This window comes from Malus domestica, chromosome 02 (assembly GCF_042453785.1).
Source record: "Malus domestica chromosome 02, GDT2T_hap1".
In the NCBI taxonomy this organism is placed as follows: domain Eukaryota; kingdom Viridiplantae; phylum Streptophyta; class Magnoliopsida; order Rosales; family Rosaceae; genus Malus; species Malus domestica.
In genome coordinates this window covers 18,075,943-18,096,724 of record NC_091662.1, presented here as the reverse complement: position 1 = coordinate 18,096,724, position 20,782 = coordinate 18,075,943, and the positions used below count along the sequence as shown (strand labels likewise).

The window sequence follows — 20,782 nt, the reverse complement described above, 5'->3', positions numbered from 1 at the left end:
AAATTTTCGATCCATCAGTACTTTTTATAATTATTTTATTTTCAATTTTTATATTTTAAAAAAACTAAAATTTTGTTTAGTAACTCTATCTGTCAACTTATATAGTAGAAGAGGCACTGGTGTGAACAGGGCAGAGGCGTTGTACAAATCTGACAAAATTAGTCTATTGCAAGTTTGTTTTGATGGAATATTTTTTGCAAATTGCCCGTCAATGGGCCCAAGATTCGTCTTTTTGTTGGAAAATAATATGATCAGTCATTTCGGTGCGATTATATTGATATGCATATTTTCGGAATCAAATTGAAAAAGTGTGTGAACGGTGTTTGATTAGGCTTACTAAAATACGTTGACGTCGTCAACATTTAGGTACATATGAGAAATTACTTGGGTACGTTGGGGAGGAACTTTCAAATTTTAAGGGGACATTTCATAATCATTTTGTTTTTCAGTTTTTTCATTTTTAATTTTCAATTAAAAAAAAAAGAAACTGAAATCGTGTTTGGTAACTAATTTTAGTTTTACAAAAAATAAAAAATAATAAAAAAGTAAAAATTCAAGGTCAAATTTTGAAAACTCAAGAAAGTAGTTTTTGTTGCAGTCATATTAGATTAGAAATGTGATTGTGTAAATCCTAACATAACTGAGATATCTTTATAAGATTCTACCATATCTTTGAGACTAGATATTATCATATTAGAGTTGTAAAGAAATTTACCTTCCCTACTACCAAATTAGTTTATTGCAAACAGGTGTGCTATATACATTTGAACGTATATATGTGTGTGTGTGTGTGTGTGTGTTAGGGGTAATAATATGTGTGTAATTATTTGTTCATTGTAATTAAGGTGAGTAATAAAATTTATTGATTTATTTTGAATATTGTGGTACAAGTTGTAAATATTTTGTAATAATAGGTCAATTACTTTTTTACTTTGCAGTCATTTTCAAAATTGGGTTTTATTTGGATGTTTATAATTAGGTGGGTTTTTGTCTAAGAAATAAGAGTTGCAAGGGTCGATATCTAAAAAACTCTTTTTTGTATCACATTTGTGCACTATTTGATGTGATAAGTGATATGTACATATTACGTCAATTAATGAAGTTATCCTATTCAGAGCCGGCCTTGAGCGTAGCCGGAGTAGGCGCCCGCCTAGGGCCCCCTAATTTTTAGGCAAAACTAGGAAGGTTTGGACAAAGACAGGCGGGAGCTATGCGGACTTATATGTAAACGTCGGAATCTGGAAATTTTTTGTTGCAGGGTCGGCCTTGCGCAAGGAAGAAGACAACCCTATTTCCAACATCATTTTAATTGCACGATTTTACTTAAGATGGTCCAACTATCTTTTTATTTTTTTTTATAGCTGCACGTCTTCTCCCTTTTAAATAGTCCACACCATTTTATTTTTACTTTTTTGCTTCTCTCTTAAATATCACCTTTATGTTTATTTTTATGAGGTTTTATTACCCTATTTTAAGATCACACCACTTATATCTTTATTATGTACCTAAAAGATTAAAACTTTCACCTTTTTGAAAATGACATATTTAATCTTCAAATTAATTAGTTTATATAATATATAATAAATTATTCAAATCCACCTCGTCCATGGTTCGTATACGAAAATTACCATCCTCTTCACTCTAGTATTTTTCCTAGTTGTAAGATGTTGTCTCTGTAATCCAACTATTCATTCATTTATTGAATGTAATAAGTAACATTGTAACAATAGAAAAATGATTGGAATTTGGCGTACTAGGTAGGGACTTCTCTTTCTGTTTGAATTAGTTGAAAAATTAGATTATGTAAACTTAATAAGTGCATTTGCATCTAAAAACACGAGACGGGTAATATTTGAGTAATGTTTGTATATCTTTCTTATTTTTTGGTATTAATTTTTAATGATATTTGATGTAAAAATAGACTTTTCATGTATTTAGTGAATTTTTTTTACACACTTCAATGTACAAAAGGTCGGGAGTTAGAGAACTCTTGAGCCCCACTTCGAAGGCTCGCCTAGGGCCTCCAAATTCTCAGAGCCAGCCCTGATCCTATTGAATGATGATTGTGTACTTCTACCAGCATTTTTTCATTAATTTTTTATTTCAGAAAGCAGCTTGCTTAATTTGCACAAAGAATTCAATGTAGTGCCTTATTTGAGAGGAGTCCAGAACCATAAAGTCAGGAAAGATACATCTAAATGAAAATTCATGGAAGATTCGTAGAAAACAACTATCCAACAGTTGATAATTTATTATTTTATCTTTTCTGTGGTGCCTTATTTGAGACTAGGAGACCAGAACCATAGAGTCAAGAAAGATACATCTAAATGAAAATTCATAGAAGATTCATAGAAAACAACCATCCAACAGTTTATAATTTATCATATTATCTTTTCTCTTTCTTTTTAAATTGGGTCATAATCTGTGTTTTATTACACCTAACATTCATGTCATGTTTTTTATGTTCGTGTCGTTTTCGTGACATATCTGATATCTTAACGGGGTGTATCGTGTAACACCCGTTAAAGTAAATGGGTAATATGACCTGACCCGAAATCGACTAGTTACCCGTTGAAGAAAATATATTTTAAATTAATAAACAATGAAAATGAAAAACATAATTTGACCCAAAAAAATGGAAAGCATAATACTAAATTAGTATATGCATACCACATTGTTGATATTATGTTCAGAGTTTTAATATTAGTGAAAATATTGCTCGAAGTTTATAAAGTCTTTAGAAACTATATAACATCAACTCATATTTCAGTTAACTATAAATATCGGAATGTGATATTCACGATCCGAACTGTTCATTTTTCTACATCCGTTAAAGATCACTTTTCAAAAAAGAAAATCTAAGAAATTTTATTTGATTGTTTTAGGCAAACTAAGATCCACGATATTGGGGCAAGGCTGGTAGGTGTTGATAGTGTTGGCAATAAATATAATGAGAAGCTTGACACTCAAAATGCTTTAGTGTTTTCCACATTCCCCCCTTCAAATTCAGTATAATTTCAACGACGGCGTTCTTCTTCAAATTCTGTTGCAACTTTTGATGCTAAAAACAAAGAACACAAAGAAAATTTCACCGGGGAAATGTGATGAATTTATTTACTACTCCAAAGGCCACAACCTCAATCCAGGGCAGAGAGACTCTAGACCACGTACTAAGAGCAGTTCCACCGGAGGTGTAATAGCCCAGCACCCAGTTAAAAAACCAGGTTGGCACCTTGTCAATTCACTCCAGCCCAACAGCTTGCCTGGCACCCAGCCCAAGCTGGTCTTTGGGCCAACCCAAAATTGACTGACCAAGGAGCTGGGCTATTTGCTTGGCGCGTGCAACTCACTTGCGAGTGGGCGCGAGTAAGGGACAAGGGTGCAAGCGGCGGGGCCCGCTGTCAACCTACTTGTGCTTCACCTGGAAGGAGGCGACGTGGCCCTCTCAATGCCGTTGGATTTCCAATGGCTAGTTTTTGTAGACCATTGGATTTCCAACGGTAAAAAAAAATTAACAAAAAAATAAAAATAATAAAAAAAGGCCCAACGGTCAGAATTATGACCGTTGGCCACGTGGTAGCGCCTTGGCTCTTGGATTTGAATATTTTTCAAATCCAACTGTCCAGATTAATTAACTATATTAAAATTTATTAAAAATTATGAAAAAATACAGAAAAATTATTAAAAAATACAGATTTAAAAAAAAAAATATCGAATATTTTTAAAAAAGTTTTTTTTTCTATAAATACCTAACCCTCATCTTCCACCTTACACCACATTTGAATATTTTCTACACTGTCTATCAAAGCTTTCATATACTTTTTGTGTGAAAAAAAAATTACCAAAAAGCTCATCCTTAATTTTTTTGTCCATATAAACCATACATCCCTACATCCATCTTCATCGTTTTCAAATCTTGAGTTTTTTTTTTTACAATGTCTTCTTCAAGGAGAGTGCATAAACAATTTGTGGAGCAACAGAAAAGATTGTTGGCACAACAAGAATAATTGATCAATCTCGAGGAAGGTGGAGGTGGAGATGAGGCTTTCGCAATGGAGGAGGACTCGGATGATGACCATAGAAGGCAGAGGGCCTCACATTTCCGTTGTGTCATGGAAGCTGTAGGTCAGATAGCCAAACCCAGACGTGCTGCAAACTTCGATAGAAAAAGGGAAAGACGAGGTAAAGATCTCTTGGAAGATTATTTTATTCCCAACAGCGTATTCCTTGATCATGTTTTTAGACGTTATTTTAGAATGCAACGAAGTTTGTTCAACAAAATCATGAGTGCTATTTGCAACCATGATCCATATTTTGTGCAAAAAGAGGATACTTTTCGTGTTATAGGTCTTCTTCCAGAGCAAAAAATTACGGCTGCCTTGCAAATGCTTGTATATGGAGCATCTGCAGATCAAGTGGATGAGATTGCCGGAATCCCTTTCAACTATAAAAGCACTCTGTCTCCAAAAATCACTACAAAATGAGCAAATGAAGACAATGAAAAAAGTGGAAACTTATCATTCTTATAGGGTTCAACATGGCCAAAGAAATTCAAAATTCAAAATTCAAACCATGAGAAAACCCCACATGGAAAGTCTTCAAACTTCCACACAAGCTAGGGAGTTTTCAAATTTCAAACCTATAGCACTCCCACTCCCCCTCAAAAAAAAAAAAAAAAAAAGAAGGGGGAGGAGGTGAACACATTAGCTTCATCAAAGGAGTTCAACCACAATTCTCAAAAGCTTCACACACTCTTGATCAAGACAATGTGAAGCAAAACCAATTTATGGTGCCAACAAGAGCTTCATCAATGGAGGGGAATTATAATTCTCAAAAGCTTCACACATTCTTGATTAAGACAACGTGAAGCAAAACCAATTTATGGTGCCAACAAGAGCTTCATCAATGGAGGGCAACTATAATTCTCAAAAGCTTCACACACTATTGATCAAGACAGTGTGAAGCAAAACCAATTTATGGTGCCAACAAAAGCTTCATCAATGGAGGGCAACTACAATTCTCAAAACCTTCACACATTCTTGATCAAGACAGTGTGAAGCAAACCAATTTATGGTGCCAACAAGAGCTTCATCAAAGGAGTTCAACCACAATTCTCAAAAGCTTCACACACTCTTGATCAAGACAGTGTGAAGCAAAACCAATTTATGGTGCCAACAAGTGCCAACAAGAGCTTCATCAAAGGAGTTCAACCACAATTCTCAAAAGCTTCACACACTCTTGATCAAGACAGTGTGAAGGAAAACCAATTTATGGTGCCAATAAGAGCTTCATCAATGGAGGGCAACTACAATTCTCAAAAGCTTCACACACTCTTGATCAAGACAGTGTGAAGCAAAACCAATTTATGGTGCCAACAAGAGCTTCATCAATGGAGGGGAATTATAATTCTCAAAAGCTTCACACATTCTTGATTAAGACAACGTGAAGCAAAGCCAATTTATGGTGCCAACAAAAACTTCATCAATGGAGGGCAACTACAATTCTCAAAAGCTTCACACACTCTTGATCAAGACAGTGTGAAGCAAAACCAATTTATGGTGACAACAAAAGCTTCATCAATGGAGGGCAACTACAAATGCCAAAAGCTTCACCTACAAAGCTTCAACTCCAAAGCTTCACCTACAAAAGCTTCAACTCCAAAGCTTCACCCACAAAAGCTTCAACTCCAAAGCTTCACTTACAAAGCTTCAACACAAAAGCTTCACCTACAAAGCTTCAACACAAAAGCGTCACCTACAAAGCTTCAACTCCAAAGCTTCAACTCCAAAGCTTCACCTACAAAAGCTTCAACTCCAAAGCTTCACCCACAAAGCTTCAACTCCAAAGCTTCACCTACAAAAGCTTCAACTCCAAAGCTTCACCTACAAAGCTTTAACACAAAAGCTTCACCTACAAAGCTTCATCACAAAAGCTTCACCTACAAAGCTTCAACTCCAAAGCTTCACCTACAAAAGCTTCAACTCCAAAGCTTCACCTACAAAGCTTCAACTCCAAAGCTTCACCTACAAAAGCTTTAACTCCAAAGCTTCACCTACAAAGCTTCAACACAAAAGCTTCACCTACAAAGCTTCAACACCAAAGCTTCACCCACAAAGCTTCAACACCAATGCTTCAACTACAAATGCCAAAAGCTTCACACACTCTTGATCAAGATAGTGTGAAGCAAAATCAATTCATGGTACCTAACAAAGCTTCACCTACAAAGCTTCATCACCAAAGCTTCACCTACAAAGCTTCACCTATAAAGTTTAAATATATATATATATATATATTTGTTTTTTTTTCTTTCGGAAATTCAAAAATTCAAAAAAAAAATCGAAAATTCAAAAAAAAAAAAAAAAAAAAGGCCTAGGCCTCATCTTCTTTGGGCCTAACAACTTTCATAACAAATATATATGAAAGAGGATTTTTAGGCTACCATTTAGAAAGGAAAACGGTGAAGTTTTGTTACTTTGGAAACTTGGCTACTAGCAAGACACCTCATTCGTCAACTCCCTCGACCGGAGACTTGGGGGACTCTTACCTTATGCTACTACATCTCGGTACTTGGAAGGTTCATGACTACCTAGTGACTTGGATCTTTCAAGTCTCCAACCAATAAGTTTTCCTTACTCGGGAAATTAAGGGAGCACTACCTCAACCTAAATGCTTCACTCATAAAGCTTCAACATACAAGCTTCAACAAAAGAAAAAATTCAAAGAACTTAGTGAAGAAGGATTTGGTGTATTTAACACAATACGTTGAAATGAAGCAAAACTTATTTATTAATATCTTCGATAAGTCACAAATATGTACATATACATGAATCAAAATAAACAAATAAGAGGGAGCATTCACAAAGGTTGCTCAAGGGAAGTCTCAGCAGTCGGCAGAGCCTCAGAAAGAGAATGCACCGAATGGTGATCATTCGGAGCCTCAGTACTGGGCAGAACCCCAGAAGGAGGAGGCACTGGAGGTTGATCATTTGGAGCTTCATTACGCAGTACAGCCCCAGAAGACGAAGGCAATAAATGTCTTTGGAACAAACCCACAACCTCTGATGATCAAGTAAAATTTGACCATCAGATTCCTGCAGCTGGTCAAGCTTCTTCTTCATGTTTATAGCATAGTCATGTGCGAGCTTGTGCAACTGTTTATTCTCATGCTTGAGCACTCTAATCTCATGTTTGAGACTTATCACTTCAGCCGCCAATGATTCAACTTAGCGGGTTCGAGCAAATAGGCGTTGGGCCATATTAGACACAGAACTTGCACACTGAACATTGAAAGCCAGAGAATCCTTAACAACCAACTCATCAGACCGTTTGGAAAGTAGTCTGTTATCTTTGAGAGTGAGAAGGTTCCTGGCCACTACCGCAGCGGTCATATCATTCTTCATCATAGAGTCCCCAACGATAAGGGGACCAGTAACGGATAAGAAGGATGGGTGCCATATGTTATCTTGAGGAGGCATGGCTGCCTCTTCACCAAAGTTCAAGTGAAAACGACGGTCGGATGTGCCAGACATTTTCAGAAATGATGAAGAAAAAATGAGGTCAAATAAATCTCTGAAGTACGAAAATAAGAGGAAATTCCTACAAACAATAACTCTCTAAACGTACTTCTTGCACACAATTGGTGCCCCTATAAAAAATGGCAGTAAGCCCGTTTGTTCAAAAATCGAATAGGCACCACTCTTTGAATTTCGAGAAGTAGATTTTCTTCAGTAAAATATGTCGACAATCATCACACGCAACTTCAGCTCCTCGGGTACTATAGATAACTTTGCCAAAGATCTCTGACAAAGTTTAGACACATAAATTTTGAAGGTTCAGCTACCCTACCATTACCCACAAAGGTAAAGGAACATCACAGTGCTTGATAACTGGAGAGTCCCTATGTGTGTCAGCCTCTGTGCTCCGTGGCATGGCAGACTCGCAAAAATGCCCAACCTTTACTCATATCGAGAAAACATTCCCAACAGGATTACTTGCTAAAAAATCGAAGAGGCACCACTTTCCGAATCTCGAGAGCCAGACTCCTACCAGGATTGCTTTCTCAAAAATCGAAGAAGCACCGTTATCCGAATCACGAAAGCCAGACTCACAACAGGATTGTTTTCTAAAAAATTGAAGAGGCACTGCTCTCTAAATCTCAAGAGCCAGATCCCCAATAGGATTGCTTGTTCAAAAATCGAAGAGGCAACGCTCTCCGAATCTCGAGAGCCAAATTTCCAATAAGATTGCTTGTTAGAAAACCAAAGAGGCACCCCTCTTCGAACTTCGAGAGCCAGATTCCTTGGATAAAATTTGTTTGCAATCTTCACACGCAACATCAGCTTTCCAGATACCACATACCACTTTTTCAAAATGCTCTGACAAAGTTAAAACACGTGAATCTTGCAGCTCCCACTACATTGCTATGACTGAAAAGCGTAAAGGAACATCGTTACTACTCGTTGTTGGGATGATTCCTATATATGTCGACCTTCATCCTCCACAGTCAGGCAAACCTACAAATAAAAAAAATGCTCAACTTTTCTTCACATCTGAGAGGGCACACTCTGCAGAGTCTATCGAAATACTCAGCTTCTTTTCCCCCCGATAATACCTCTGCAAACAAGACACACCAGAGCAAGAGTATCTTATATCATCAGGGTTAAAAGCAAGAGTATCTCATATCATGCTTTTTCCCTGTCTTTTCCTTTGCCCTTGTTCTTACCTGCAAGACAAGGAGAAAAAGAGCAATCAGTCAGCGCCTGGAATCAAGCTTCCAGTCAGGAACTGAATGCCTGGAACTCCTTGCCTGATTACTTACCTGGCATTGCTCTTGAAAAGATACCACATCTGCCTGAGGAACAGATAAGGCAAGTGAGAAGGATATAAGGAAGCATGTGGAGATAAGCACAACAAAACACGTGCCGATTCATCTATTACTTTGATAACAACAAAAGTATCTCATATCATCAAGGTCGAATGCACTATTGATTTAATGGACTTGTTTTGACCCTCAAATCCTTGAGTCGGCCTTATACTCTGGAGGAAACTAGAAAACCCTCCAGCCCAGTTCAAGAATAAGCCTGTGGAAAGTTACTTATTCAAAAGCAAAAGTATCTCATATCATCTCTTCTCCATTTTCTTCTCTTTATCCTTTCTGCTGCCTGCAAGATAGGGAGAATGAGAACAATCAGCCGGAACTCGAAATCAAACTTCTGATATGAGACTGATTGATGGGAGCTCTGATTGCTTACCTTGTTTGTCACCTCTTTCGGCAGATCTCCTAGCTCGGTGACTTGGGAGACTCATACTACATAGTTTGTATCGCGCTTGACCAAGCCTGAAACTACAAGTAAGCTTTAAGTGAAATTGATACATTACCTTGTGCATCTTCACCGGTTAAAGATACCACCTCTGGATGGAGGAAAAATACTTCCAGAGAAGATGCCACATCCACCTATGAGACAGATAAGGCAAGTGAAAACGATACCACACTTCGGTACTTAGAAGTTTCATGATTACTCAGCAGCTTGGATCTTGCAAGTCCCCAACCGAGGAGCTTCTCTCACTCGGGAACTTAGGGGAGCACTGTTTGTCCCATACTTGACCAATCTTGAAACTACTGAGCACCGGTTAACGTTATATCGTCAAGAACCCAAAAGAGTTTCCCTCAAACCAGGAGGCCAATCATAGTGCGACACGTGTCGACATCAGAAGTCAATCATAGCGCGACATATGTCAACATCAGAAGCTAATCACAACACGACACGTGTCAATGTCAGAACAAAGCTATAAACTCTCTTTTATAAAAGGAGATCATTCTCCCACAATATTTCCTAATGTCATTTGTACTAAACCATTCACTAGTACTCACTAAATGAGAGCTTGAACCTATGTACTTGTGTAAACCCTTCACAATTAATGAGAACTCCTCTACTCCGTGGACGTAGTCAATCTGGGTGAACCACGTACACCTTGTGTTTGCTTCCCTGTCTCTATCCATTTACATACTTATCCACACTAGTGACCGGAGCAATCTAGCGAAGGTCACAAACTTGACACTTTTTGTTGTACCAAAATCCTCACTGATTTTGTGCATCAACAAAGTATAAAATAAGATTTTGTGGTATCCACTAGTGTAAATATTTTAAATTGAAGATCGAGTTCATTCATTGTATTCATATAGGGTTAAGGAGTGTAGCTATAAAAAATCATTAAAATCAAAGTTAAAATAACCATTAAATCGTGATTTTTCGTTGATAACCGTCGAAAAGTTTTGTCCCGTTACTTGATCTCTGAATGTTTGTTTTTTGCGATTTTTTGCTGATGTGATCTCAAAGCATATACAAACAAGTTTGACGGTGGGATCGTTGAAATTAGTTTCGTAGAATTCGTATCCCATCAAGTTCAATAGTGTGTATATATATATATATATATATTAAGTAGATTTAAATTTATTTATTTTGTACGTATAACACCTAAGAAATTGAATGGTATATATATTTAAGCCGATCCAATGGTCACCAATTTTTAATATTTATTTTAATATATATATATATATATATATATATAATTATTATAGTTTTTAGAGGTATAAAATTGTTAAATTAATATATATAATTATTATAGTATTTTTTAGGGTTATAAAATTATAAAATTAATATTTTGCTTATCGTGTATCGTGTTACCCACGTGTATACCCGAACCAACCCGTTATCTTAACAGGTGCTTATTGGGTTACCCGATAACGACCCGATTCGTTATCGTGTTGACCTGAACACTTGTTAATTTCATGTCGTGTCGTGTCGTGTCAGGAATTACCAGGCCTAGTCTCATCCATCTCTTGATCTAAATCAAAGTTGGATGCACGCAACTATGTCAATATAGGAACAGATTCATAATTCATTTGTGATGTACTATCAGTTTGTTGCTCAACTTCTTTAATAACAAAGATGTCTTGTACCAATTTTGATACATCCTTATGTTCAAGAAACACTGCATTATGAGTTTCTTGCACTCTAATACATTCTTTTTTTTTTCTTCCCAAACTCTAGTATGTTCTTGAGGACAATAAAACTTGAAACCTTTTGACTTCTCAGAAAATCCAATGAAAAACATGAAGTAGTCATAGAATCAAGCTTCTTCTTATTTGGATTATAAAACTTGGCTTCAACCTTGCAACCTCAAACATGGAAGTGATCAAAGCTAGGTCTCTTACCTGTCCACATTTCAAAGGGTGTTTTTGGCACTGCTTTCGAATGAACTCTGTTTAGTATGTAATTTGTTGTTTTTAGAGATTCACCCTAGAGAAATCCAGGCAATTTGGATATGGTAATCATGCTCCTTACCATCCCCATCAGTGTTCTATTTCTTCTCCTTGCCAGCCCATTCTGTTGAGGTGGACCAGGGGATGATATATTGTGCCACAATCCCTTGTTGCTCAGAAAACAAGCAAAATGGCCTTTCTATTGGCCTGCTTCCGTGTACCTACCAAAATATTCCCCTCTTCTATCTAATCTAAAAATTTTAATCACTAAATTTAACTATTTTTCAACTTCAAACTTATGGATTTTGAAACAATTAAGAGCTGAGGACTTTTCACTAATCAAGAAAATATGACAATTTCTGGAGAAATCATTAATAAAGCTCACAAAATATGAATTTCCACATATGGTTTTAATAGGAAAGGGACCGCATATATCAGTGTGTAAGTAAACTATGACTTCTTTTAGCATCCAATTTCCTTACATTAGTCATCTTTCCCTTTAAACAATGAACACATTGAAAGATGCATTTTTAAAATCAATGGAAAGAATTAAATTTAATTTTGACAACTGGGAAATCCTATCTTTTGAAATATGTCCCAATATTTTATGTCAAAGCATGAAAGTGTGATCAGAACCATGCATCCTTTTGGTTGTGGTATTCACAAACATGCGTTCGATTTTCCTCTATTGTACATTGTAATCTCCATAAATGATCATGCATGAATGCCCTTCCAATTAATGAACCTTTATTGAAAAACTTAACACATATATCATCACCAATGAAAACATAATTCTAATTAACTAGTTTTGATGCAGATATTAAGTTTCTTCTCATTGTAGGAAAACATCATCCAATTGCATTATGAAACCAAATGAGTTTGAATGTGAATTGATGATCTAATATCAAACCACCATGAATTAGGAGGGATTTCAATAAGATTTGATTTTTCACAAACATAAACATCAGCCTTTCCTTTAAGCCTTAACCAGTCCTTATAAATTTCCCAATTTTTTCTATAGGGACCCTTAGTCTTACAATGATGACATCTAACCTTTTCTATGTTTTTAGTCTTCACTTTAAAATTGTTAGACTTAGAGGAATTGAAATTCTTAGCAGGCACAATAGTTTTATCATCATGCTTATATTTAGAAAATTTACCTGAATTGAAGTTCTTAGCAACTTGCACATAGTTGACAGATTCAACTTCCTTGTTTCTCTCTTGCTTTTGATGATTTTCTTCTTGTACACACTGGGTTGTAAGCTTATCCACTATCCAAGATTTGTCCTGAGTATTGTAAGAGACTTTCGGTTGGTTGATTTCTGAGGCAAAGCTTGGAAGATCATGAACACCAATTATTTTTCACAGATTTTGACATCCATAGAATTAAGTTTCTCAGCAGCATTAGTTAGCTTCATAATATGATCTCTGATAAAAATTCTTCCTTCAAACTTGTAGCTAGTGAGTAAAGTCATATGCTGAGCAATCTCGACCTTTTATAATACCTTAAATTTGCCTTCAATAGCCTTGATATAATCATATGCAATATCACACTTCTTAATCCCCCAACACACATTGTCAGTCATTCAACTTTTCAATATTGAAAGTGCAACCTTATTTGCCCTTGTCCACCTCTCAAAATCAGCCTTCACGACTTTAGTACTTTTATCTGTGAGAGGCGCTGGTTCTGGTGTATCAAGTGCAATGCCATACTCATTTAGTGTCAATAAAAATTTTATATCTCTCATCCACTTCTAATAGTTGCTTCCACCAGTGAGTATTGGCACAAATGCCAAATTGATTGATTTAAGTGAGACTGCAAAATGCAACAATGAAATCAGCACTTTGAATCTTGTTCGATTCCTGATTTCTATCCACTTCACTCAAATCATACACAATGAATAAAAGAAGACACATATAGAACAAACAATTCACCATGAACATTATATACAGATTCATGTTCAAAAGATGCCCAAATTTGCATCACATGTATCTGCATATTCAAATTTCCAATTACACAGATTCAATTAATGCAGTATTTAATTGGCAGTGGAAACAATTGATTAGATTGAAAGATATTGAATGAGATTCAGTAATTAATACTCAGGTATGATCGAAAATTTCATATTTCATATTACTCTGATCTTGCTATCTTTCTCAAGCATGTTCAAATAAAGAAAATTTACTGAATTAGGTATATGATCGAAAATTTCATAATTCATATTACTCTAATCTTGCTATCTTTCTCAAGCATGTTCAAATAAAAAAAAATTATGTAGACTGCAGCAATATTTCAAATCTATGTACATACCTCTGAAGATTAAGATAAGTTTTTCTGCGATTATCATAGATCGACGTAAGTCATGGTGTACAGTCGTGCAATCTCCAGAGAGAGTGAGCGAAGAAAGAGCGAGAGAGAATGAAAGAAGCAAGAGAGAGAACCAAGATTTTCCAATGGTCATATTTCTACTTTTAATTAAAAGGTGAGTTAACGGCTATCTAGTCTAAACGACATCGTTTGTATCAAAACTAATAAAAATGCAAGTTTTACTAATTTTTAGGTTTCGACAGTTCTTTGATGAACACCCAAATTTGATTTTGTTAAAGTTCTTGAACAAAATTTTTGAACTCAACAGCAATAGTCACCCATGGCCCTGATACCACATGTAAGATGCATACACACATATCTTGTTAGAGCAGTTCCACCAGAGCAAAAAGAGGCCAGCATCCAATGGAAAAAACAGGCTGGTACTTAGCCAATCCACTCCAGCCCATGTATTTGGCTGGCACCGCTGGTCTTCAGGCCAGCCCATTTTTGACAGACCTTGGGACCGGGCCATTTGTGTTGTTGCACCTGGCGCGTTTGCTACACGCACGTGTGGGCGCGTGTGCTACACGCACGCGTGGGCGCGAGTAGCAGACAACAAAATCAGAGGCTGGGCCCAGAGGCACATGCACACTAACATCTCCCTCGGGTGGGCGACGTAGCCCAATTTTAATCATTGGATTTCCAACGACTAGTTATTCTAAACCATTGGATTTCCAGCAGTAAAAAAATTTTGAATTTCACTTTTAAACTAGACCGTCTGATCACAGATCAACGGTCCACATTTTTTCATAATTTTTAATAAATTTTAATTTAGTTAATTAATCTGGACCGTTGGATTTGAAAAATATTCAAATCCAACAGCCTATAAGCTGCCACGTGGCCAATGGTCATAATTCTGACCGTTGGGCCTTTTTTTTTTAATTTTAATTTTTTGGGGGAAAAACGTGGACCGTTGATCTGTGATCAGACGGTACAGTTTAAAAGTGAAATTCAAAATTTTTTTACCATTAGAAATCCAACGGTCTAGAATAACTAGCCGTTGGAAATCCAACGACAGAAATTGGGCCATGTCACCCACCCGAGGGAGATGTTAGTGCGTCTGTGCCACTGGGCCTAGCCTCTGATTTTGTTGTCTGCTACTCGCGCCCACGCGCGTGTGTAGGACACGCGCCAGGCGCAACAACATAAATGGCCCGGTCCCAAGGTCTGTCAAAAATGGGCTGGTCTGGAGACCATCTTGGGCTGGGTGCCAGGCAAACACACGGGCTGAAGTGGATTGGCTGAGTCCCAACCTGTTTTTTCCATTGGGTGCTGGCCTCTTTTTGCTCCGGTGGAACTGCTCTTACTGTTCACTTAAGTGGATAAATGCGCTGGGTGCTGGCGCAAAGTCTTTAGGGGTGGAATTGCTCTTATAGATCATAGACATGCCATTGAACCACAAAAGTCAAGAACAATTTTATAACTTCAAAGATCGAATAATGAACATACTTGCAACACTAGATGAAGATGATGAAGCCATGAAAGTTCTTTGTAACACTTAACCTTATCCTCTTTAGCAATAATCAAGTGCTCTCAAAGAATAGGACTTTGAATCAATATGAGCAAGGGCATTGCAAGAGCAGTGTCTAGTGTGTATATACTAAATATTTTTCTTACTGTTCTCCTATTAGAATCAACATAGGATTCAACTATCCAATCTATACTAACATGTGATTAAACACAATCCTAGTAGAATCTCATGTCCTCAAAACTCAAACCACTATAACCGGATCCAATGTTATGTTCATACTCATATTCTAACAATCAATGCAAGGTTGTTCCACATTTGAAGCCCTACATCCACACATACTCCACATTACTCGAGTTGTATTGTCCATATGTTAAGCTTGACTATTCGCCACAAGTGAGGGGTGCTTTCAGAATGAATCCCACATTGATGAAATGAGGGACCTTGCATGTGTTTATAAGTAGTTGGAATACTGTCCATATTGTCAACTCGTTTTATGGTGGAACCTCAACTTCTTCAATTTGTACCATCTTACTAATAGAGGTAGGTACAAATGATAATACAAATATATGATAAGAGTAGCATCTTTTATTCAAATTCCGAGCACCTAAGCATTTTTGGCCTTTCTAGTAGGCAAGTTGAGAATGCAAACAAAGCCACCCATGCGTCCAGGGTTAAAAATTATCCATTTTTTTAAATCAGAATAATGCTAGGAAGACTAGATTTATAAACTAAATTTACAAACTAAATGATGTGTAACCAATAGGAAATAAACACGTTTATTAATGTTTAAGTAATAATTCAATCATCTACTTTCATGTCATTTAGTTTGCAGAATTTAGTCTCTCTATCATTACTTTTTAAATTATTATAATAATTTCGGACTCTTCTTCTTCCTCTAATAATAGTAAAAAAATAAAAATAAAAAAACAACTAACTGCAAACTAACAACGTAGTTTACGTCAGCATAAAAACAGAGGGGTTTAAAAATCTGATTAATTCAAATGATGTGACTGTCCACATCAAATGCCACCTAAAATAGTATAAAAATATGGTATGAATATCATTACTCTTAATTAAGAAGAATTAGAGAGCGAGCATTTTTGGGAAATGGGAAGCGTACTTGGAGTTGGAGAGCAGCACAGAACAAAACGCAGTTTAAAGTGGTGAATGGGTGAGTCGTTACGTTAAGTTATCTCCATGTAAAATGCCATATTAACTCTTGAGAAGATGAAATGGTGGCTTATTGAAGAGGTAAAATCTCACAAAATCATGTATTGTATTGTCCTTTCAGTCCAGTTGTGCACAAAGCAAGGCCACAGTATTATAATACAAATGTAATTGTCACTTTCCATCATACAAAAAACCAAGAAATACCCTAAGAAAATGTTTTGCATTCAAAATAGATGTGGTTTCTATGCGGCCTCAATTATTGACTGACTTGTGTTTATAAACTTCATTTTTTTAACTTTGTTGTCAGACACTTAATATGTGTCAATCAATGACTGAGGCCATAGAAATGCCACACGCATTCTGGATGCAGAAGATTCGATCTGTGAGAAATCAAGGTCTCCAACCCTCCGTGCTTACAACTTCCACCCAACTCATATTTCCATTATACTATACTATGCTCATTAATCAATGTATGGTTTTAAATGTTTTTTACAATAATATATTTACATTAAGGATTAAGAAAAATGATTGGTATCAAACTCATCATTCACAAAATTCGAACATAAAATCTTTTATTTACAAGTAGATATAAAAATAGGAAAACTATAAGCATTAGAGGTTAACCAATATGACAACTTGCACGGACCAACATGAAGTTTAACTAGACGTAGAATTTAACAAAAATATCTGACAAACTATCAAGTTAGCCTTATTATTATCAAATATCATGTATGGGCATATACATACATTGGCTACAAGCGATATGCATAATTAAGAGCAATTTAGATTAGTTAAGGTGATTAAGAAAAGTAAACTATACCATAACTTTGGAACCGGATCCCCTCCTGAGCATGGGGACCAGAGCCTACTGAACAACAAATCATTGCCCTTAAAATTTGATCTAACGGCTACAATTATTATAATTTTTAGAGAGATTCCCTGTTTGTAGCCGTTAGATCAAATTTCAAGAATCCAAATGAGTTGCTCAGAAGACTCGGGTCCGAATACTCAGGAGGGGATCCGGTTCCCATAACTTTCACAAAAAAAAAAAAATATAAAGTAACATAATGAATAAAAAATCCGGGTCCAAAGTAGCAAAGGAGTTGTCATTTTCCATCATACAAACAACAAGAAATGGACAAGAAAATCAGGGTTCAAGCCGCCAAACGATGATATTTGCATTAGTACATATTTATAGTGCTAATTAATAAAATTACAAAAATGTTAAAACTTGATAAAAAAAACAGGGGAGCTGAAATTAGATAGAGCATAAGGAACCAATATTTAGTTTTTTTTTTTTTTTTTCTGGAATTAGTATCATTATCATATGATATATCATCCATTTACAGGATCCAAAAATGGGCAAACTCCTCCTCAACCTAAAATAAACCATAATTAATTAAATAATTAACAAGCTAATCATGATTAGGGATTGAAGATGGAGCTGCCACACTTGCACTTCCAACTCATGGGCTTGTAGTTGCTGGAGTTCTCATCACCTTTGGCATAAGCAATGCTGGATACAACTTTGGAAGAGTTTTTGCTGCCTGTAATTGCATTTGCTTGGGGATTTTCAGGCATTTGAATTGCCTCGCAGTGCCCACAGGAGCTGCACCTTCTCTCACACCTTGGAGGCCTCGAACCTATCTGACCTCTCAGATTCACTTTACTCTCTTCATTCCCTGCCTACCCAAATCAAACCACACAAAAAACAACCAAAAAAATTATCACTTTGGGTTCAAATCACAGGCGCTTGATGAAAGTTCTCTGAGAAAGTTTTGAACAAGTCCACTGGATAAAAACCCACCTGGGAAATGACAACTTTGTTGTGAATTGCTCTGCTTTCAGCCAATTTGGTACAAAATCTGAACTGGGTTGGGCACAGAATCAAGAGAAACATAAGGGAAATTGAGTAAAAGTGGAAGCAACCCATTAAAGTGGAAGCGGAGAGGAAGATTTTGGAGGTGAGGGAGGGACAAAATAATGAAATGGCTTGTGAAAATTTAAGTGGGAAAATTGATGTGAATAAACAAACTAAAGGGTCAGAAACCCTAAAAGAGAAAGACAGGTTAATATATAAGTTTGATGTGCTTCTGAAGGAGCAGCAGAAATGGGGGTTTTTGAGGTGATCGTCTGATGGAACGTGAATGTGGATGGATGCTTAGATGGATGGACAAATGAGAAAAATGGCAGAGAGGGGCCAGTAAAAAGGAGGTATGAAAAGGGAATAACTTAAAGCCTCGATTTGGGAGTCCTGTAAAATCAAAATGTTTTATAAAAATTTGAAGGAAGAAAGGACGAGAACTAGAAAAAAACAGCAGGGTTAGATTTGGGATGGAGGACAATGAACCCCAACAGCGAAAATTCACTGAAATTTTAACCCCACTAGATATGAGATCAGTTGGCGCTAAAGGACATGGATTTTACAGCTATGGATTTTTGGGGGTTTTCGCTTTCAGTGGAATTTTTATTTTTTTGGTGGGAAAAAATTGTTATTTAATATTCGAAGGCAGTTGTTTTCAGGGATTTCTTGCTGCGGTGGGTCTGAATCTGATCAGCACTTCAGCAGTAGCACAACATAATCACGCCATCTCTCTCTCTCTCTCTCTCTCTCTCTCCCCCGAATCATGATAGTGTAATCACATTCACAGTTCCACATGGCATGCTGCAAAAGATGTGAATCGAAAAGTTGAGTTTTCATCATTCTTTCGAATCGAATCACATTCGTTATTTTTTTTACTGCCAAGATGTGAACCGTCAGCAAGTATCGAATAGATTGAAAAACTAAAATGGGTGGCGGGTGTGGTCCGTTTGGGTCAGAATTGAAGTGTATTGGACTCCAAGGCTCCAAGCTATCCTACCCGACTTTAGAGAGAAAATAATAATATTGGGAAGACTAAATTTTAAATCAAATTTACAAATCAAATTATATGTTATCAATTGAAAATAAGCACGTTAATTAATATTTAACTAATAATCTAATCACCAATCACCAACCACCAATATCCACATCATTTGGTTTACATAATTTGATTTAGAAATTTTGGTCTCCCTAGCATTACCTTAGAGAAAAACCCAACTTACTTTGTGACACTAAAGAAATTGGATTTTACCATTAAGAATCAATTAGAGCATGACATGTGGATATAAATATGATGGTTCCACCACGCAATAACTTTCCTTTTATTTCATAGCTGCATTTAACTTATGTGTTAGACTGCCTATGTACCCTAAGACGGGATCAAACAATTCGTAGTTCACCCTGTACTAATCTTTGAGATTCTCGAGGCATTAACGAGCATGTCTCACTAGATTTTAGTCTACATAACGAAACCATATGAGAATTAGAATTTTCATTCGTCATTCAGCCATATCACACATTTTTCCAACACAATTCTACAATCATTAAAAATAATCAATCAATGACCCAAAGATGCATAATATAACTATGCTAATCAACCATTACGGTCAAGTATTGATTCACAAAATTTGATAAAGCAAGTGTCATTTATGAGTAATTTCTATTCACAAGAATCTAAGGTTCCGGACTAACTCAACGAAACAGAACAAGGGTTGGGATTTTAGACCACTCAATGGAATCCAACTCAAGAATGCATATGGTTCCCTAATACAGATTAACTAGGCGGAACTATAAGCATCTATCTGATAGCATGATCTCCTAATGCGGATTAACCAGGTAGGATCACCTATGGATCTAATCTAACCAAGTAGGCAGTGACCGCCTAATGCGGATTAACCAAGCGGAAGTCACCTCTAGAATGCATATGGTCCTATACGGATTAACCAGGCATGACCATCCCTAGGGTGCGCATGGTCCCCCAATGCGGATTAACCAAGTATAACCACCTATGGGAATCATGTAATCAAGTAGGCAGTAACTTCTCAATGAGGATTAACCAAAATAGAAAGAGCCATCAACTATCTCTCTAATTTCTACTTCCTACTTTTCTTAACCATAAACCATATTAATTATGTAAATAACAACTTATAATTAGTCATCAGAAGAATAAAGAAATTTGGGATGTTTACCCATATATGCAAGCTACAGGTTGATCAAAAGTGAAGTAGTTTGTTCCCTACTCCTTTCTTCTAAAAAAGTCCTGTTGTATCTGCTCCCGTCGTTCTCTCCGTCGTGAGAGCCTTTTCTCCTCTGTGAGAATCCGCCGTTGTGCGTGTCATCGTGCGGGAGTGGGCTGCCCTCTCCTTGCTGTATCTGTGTTCGTCTTGGGTGGTGGTGGATCTATTTTTAGGCGATTTTGCAGAGGGGCTCCTTTGTTGGGGTTTTGACTAAGTAGGGTTAGTGGAGATTTCCTTCCTTCTTCGATTCTCTTCGATTGGGGGTCGTGTTAGTCTGGTTGGGGGGGGGTTAGTATGGAGGAGAGTGGGCAAGGCTTTTATCCCTCCCATTCTTTTATTTGGGGGTTAGGGTTACACTGGCTGTTCAATTTGGGGGTTGGGGTTTTACTCCTCTGTACGAATGGTTTCGATG

General features: G+C 36.7%; 1 protein-coding gene across 1 annotated transcript; it reads right to left on the bottom strand.

The window, feature by feature from the left end:
• Positions 1-17,508: 17,508 nt before the first annotated feature.
• LOC103405450 (EPIDERMAL PATTERNING FACTOR-like protein 2) lies at positions 17,509-18,433 on the bottom strand. The gene is made up of 2 exons (XM_008344456.4): positions 18,080-18,433; positions 17,509-17,958 (listed from the first exon to the last, which is right to left on the bottom strand). The coding sequence occupies exons 1-2, from the start codon at positions 18,203-18,205 to the stop codon at positions 17,698-17,700; spliced, it is 387 nt and encodes a 128-aa protein (XP_008342678.2). The 5' UTR covers positions 18,206-18,433; the 3' UTR covers positions 17,509-17,697.
• Between the last annotated feature and the right edge of the window lie 2,349 nt (positions 18,434-20,782).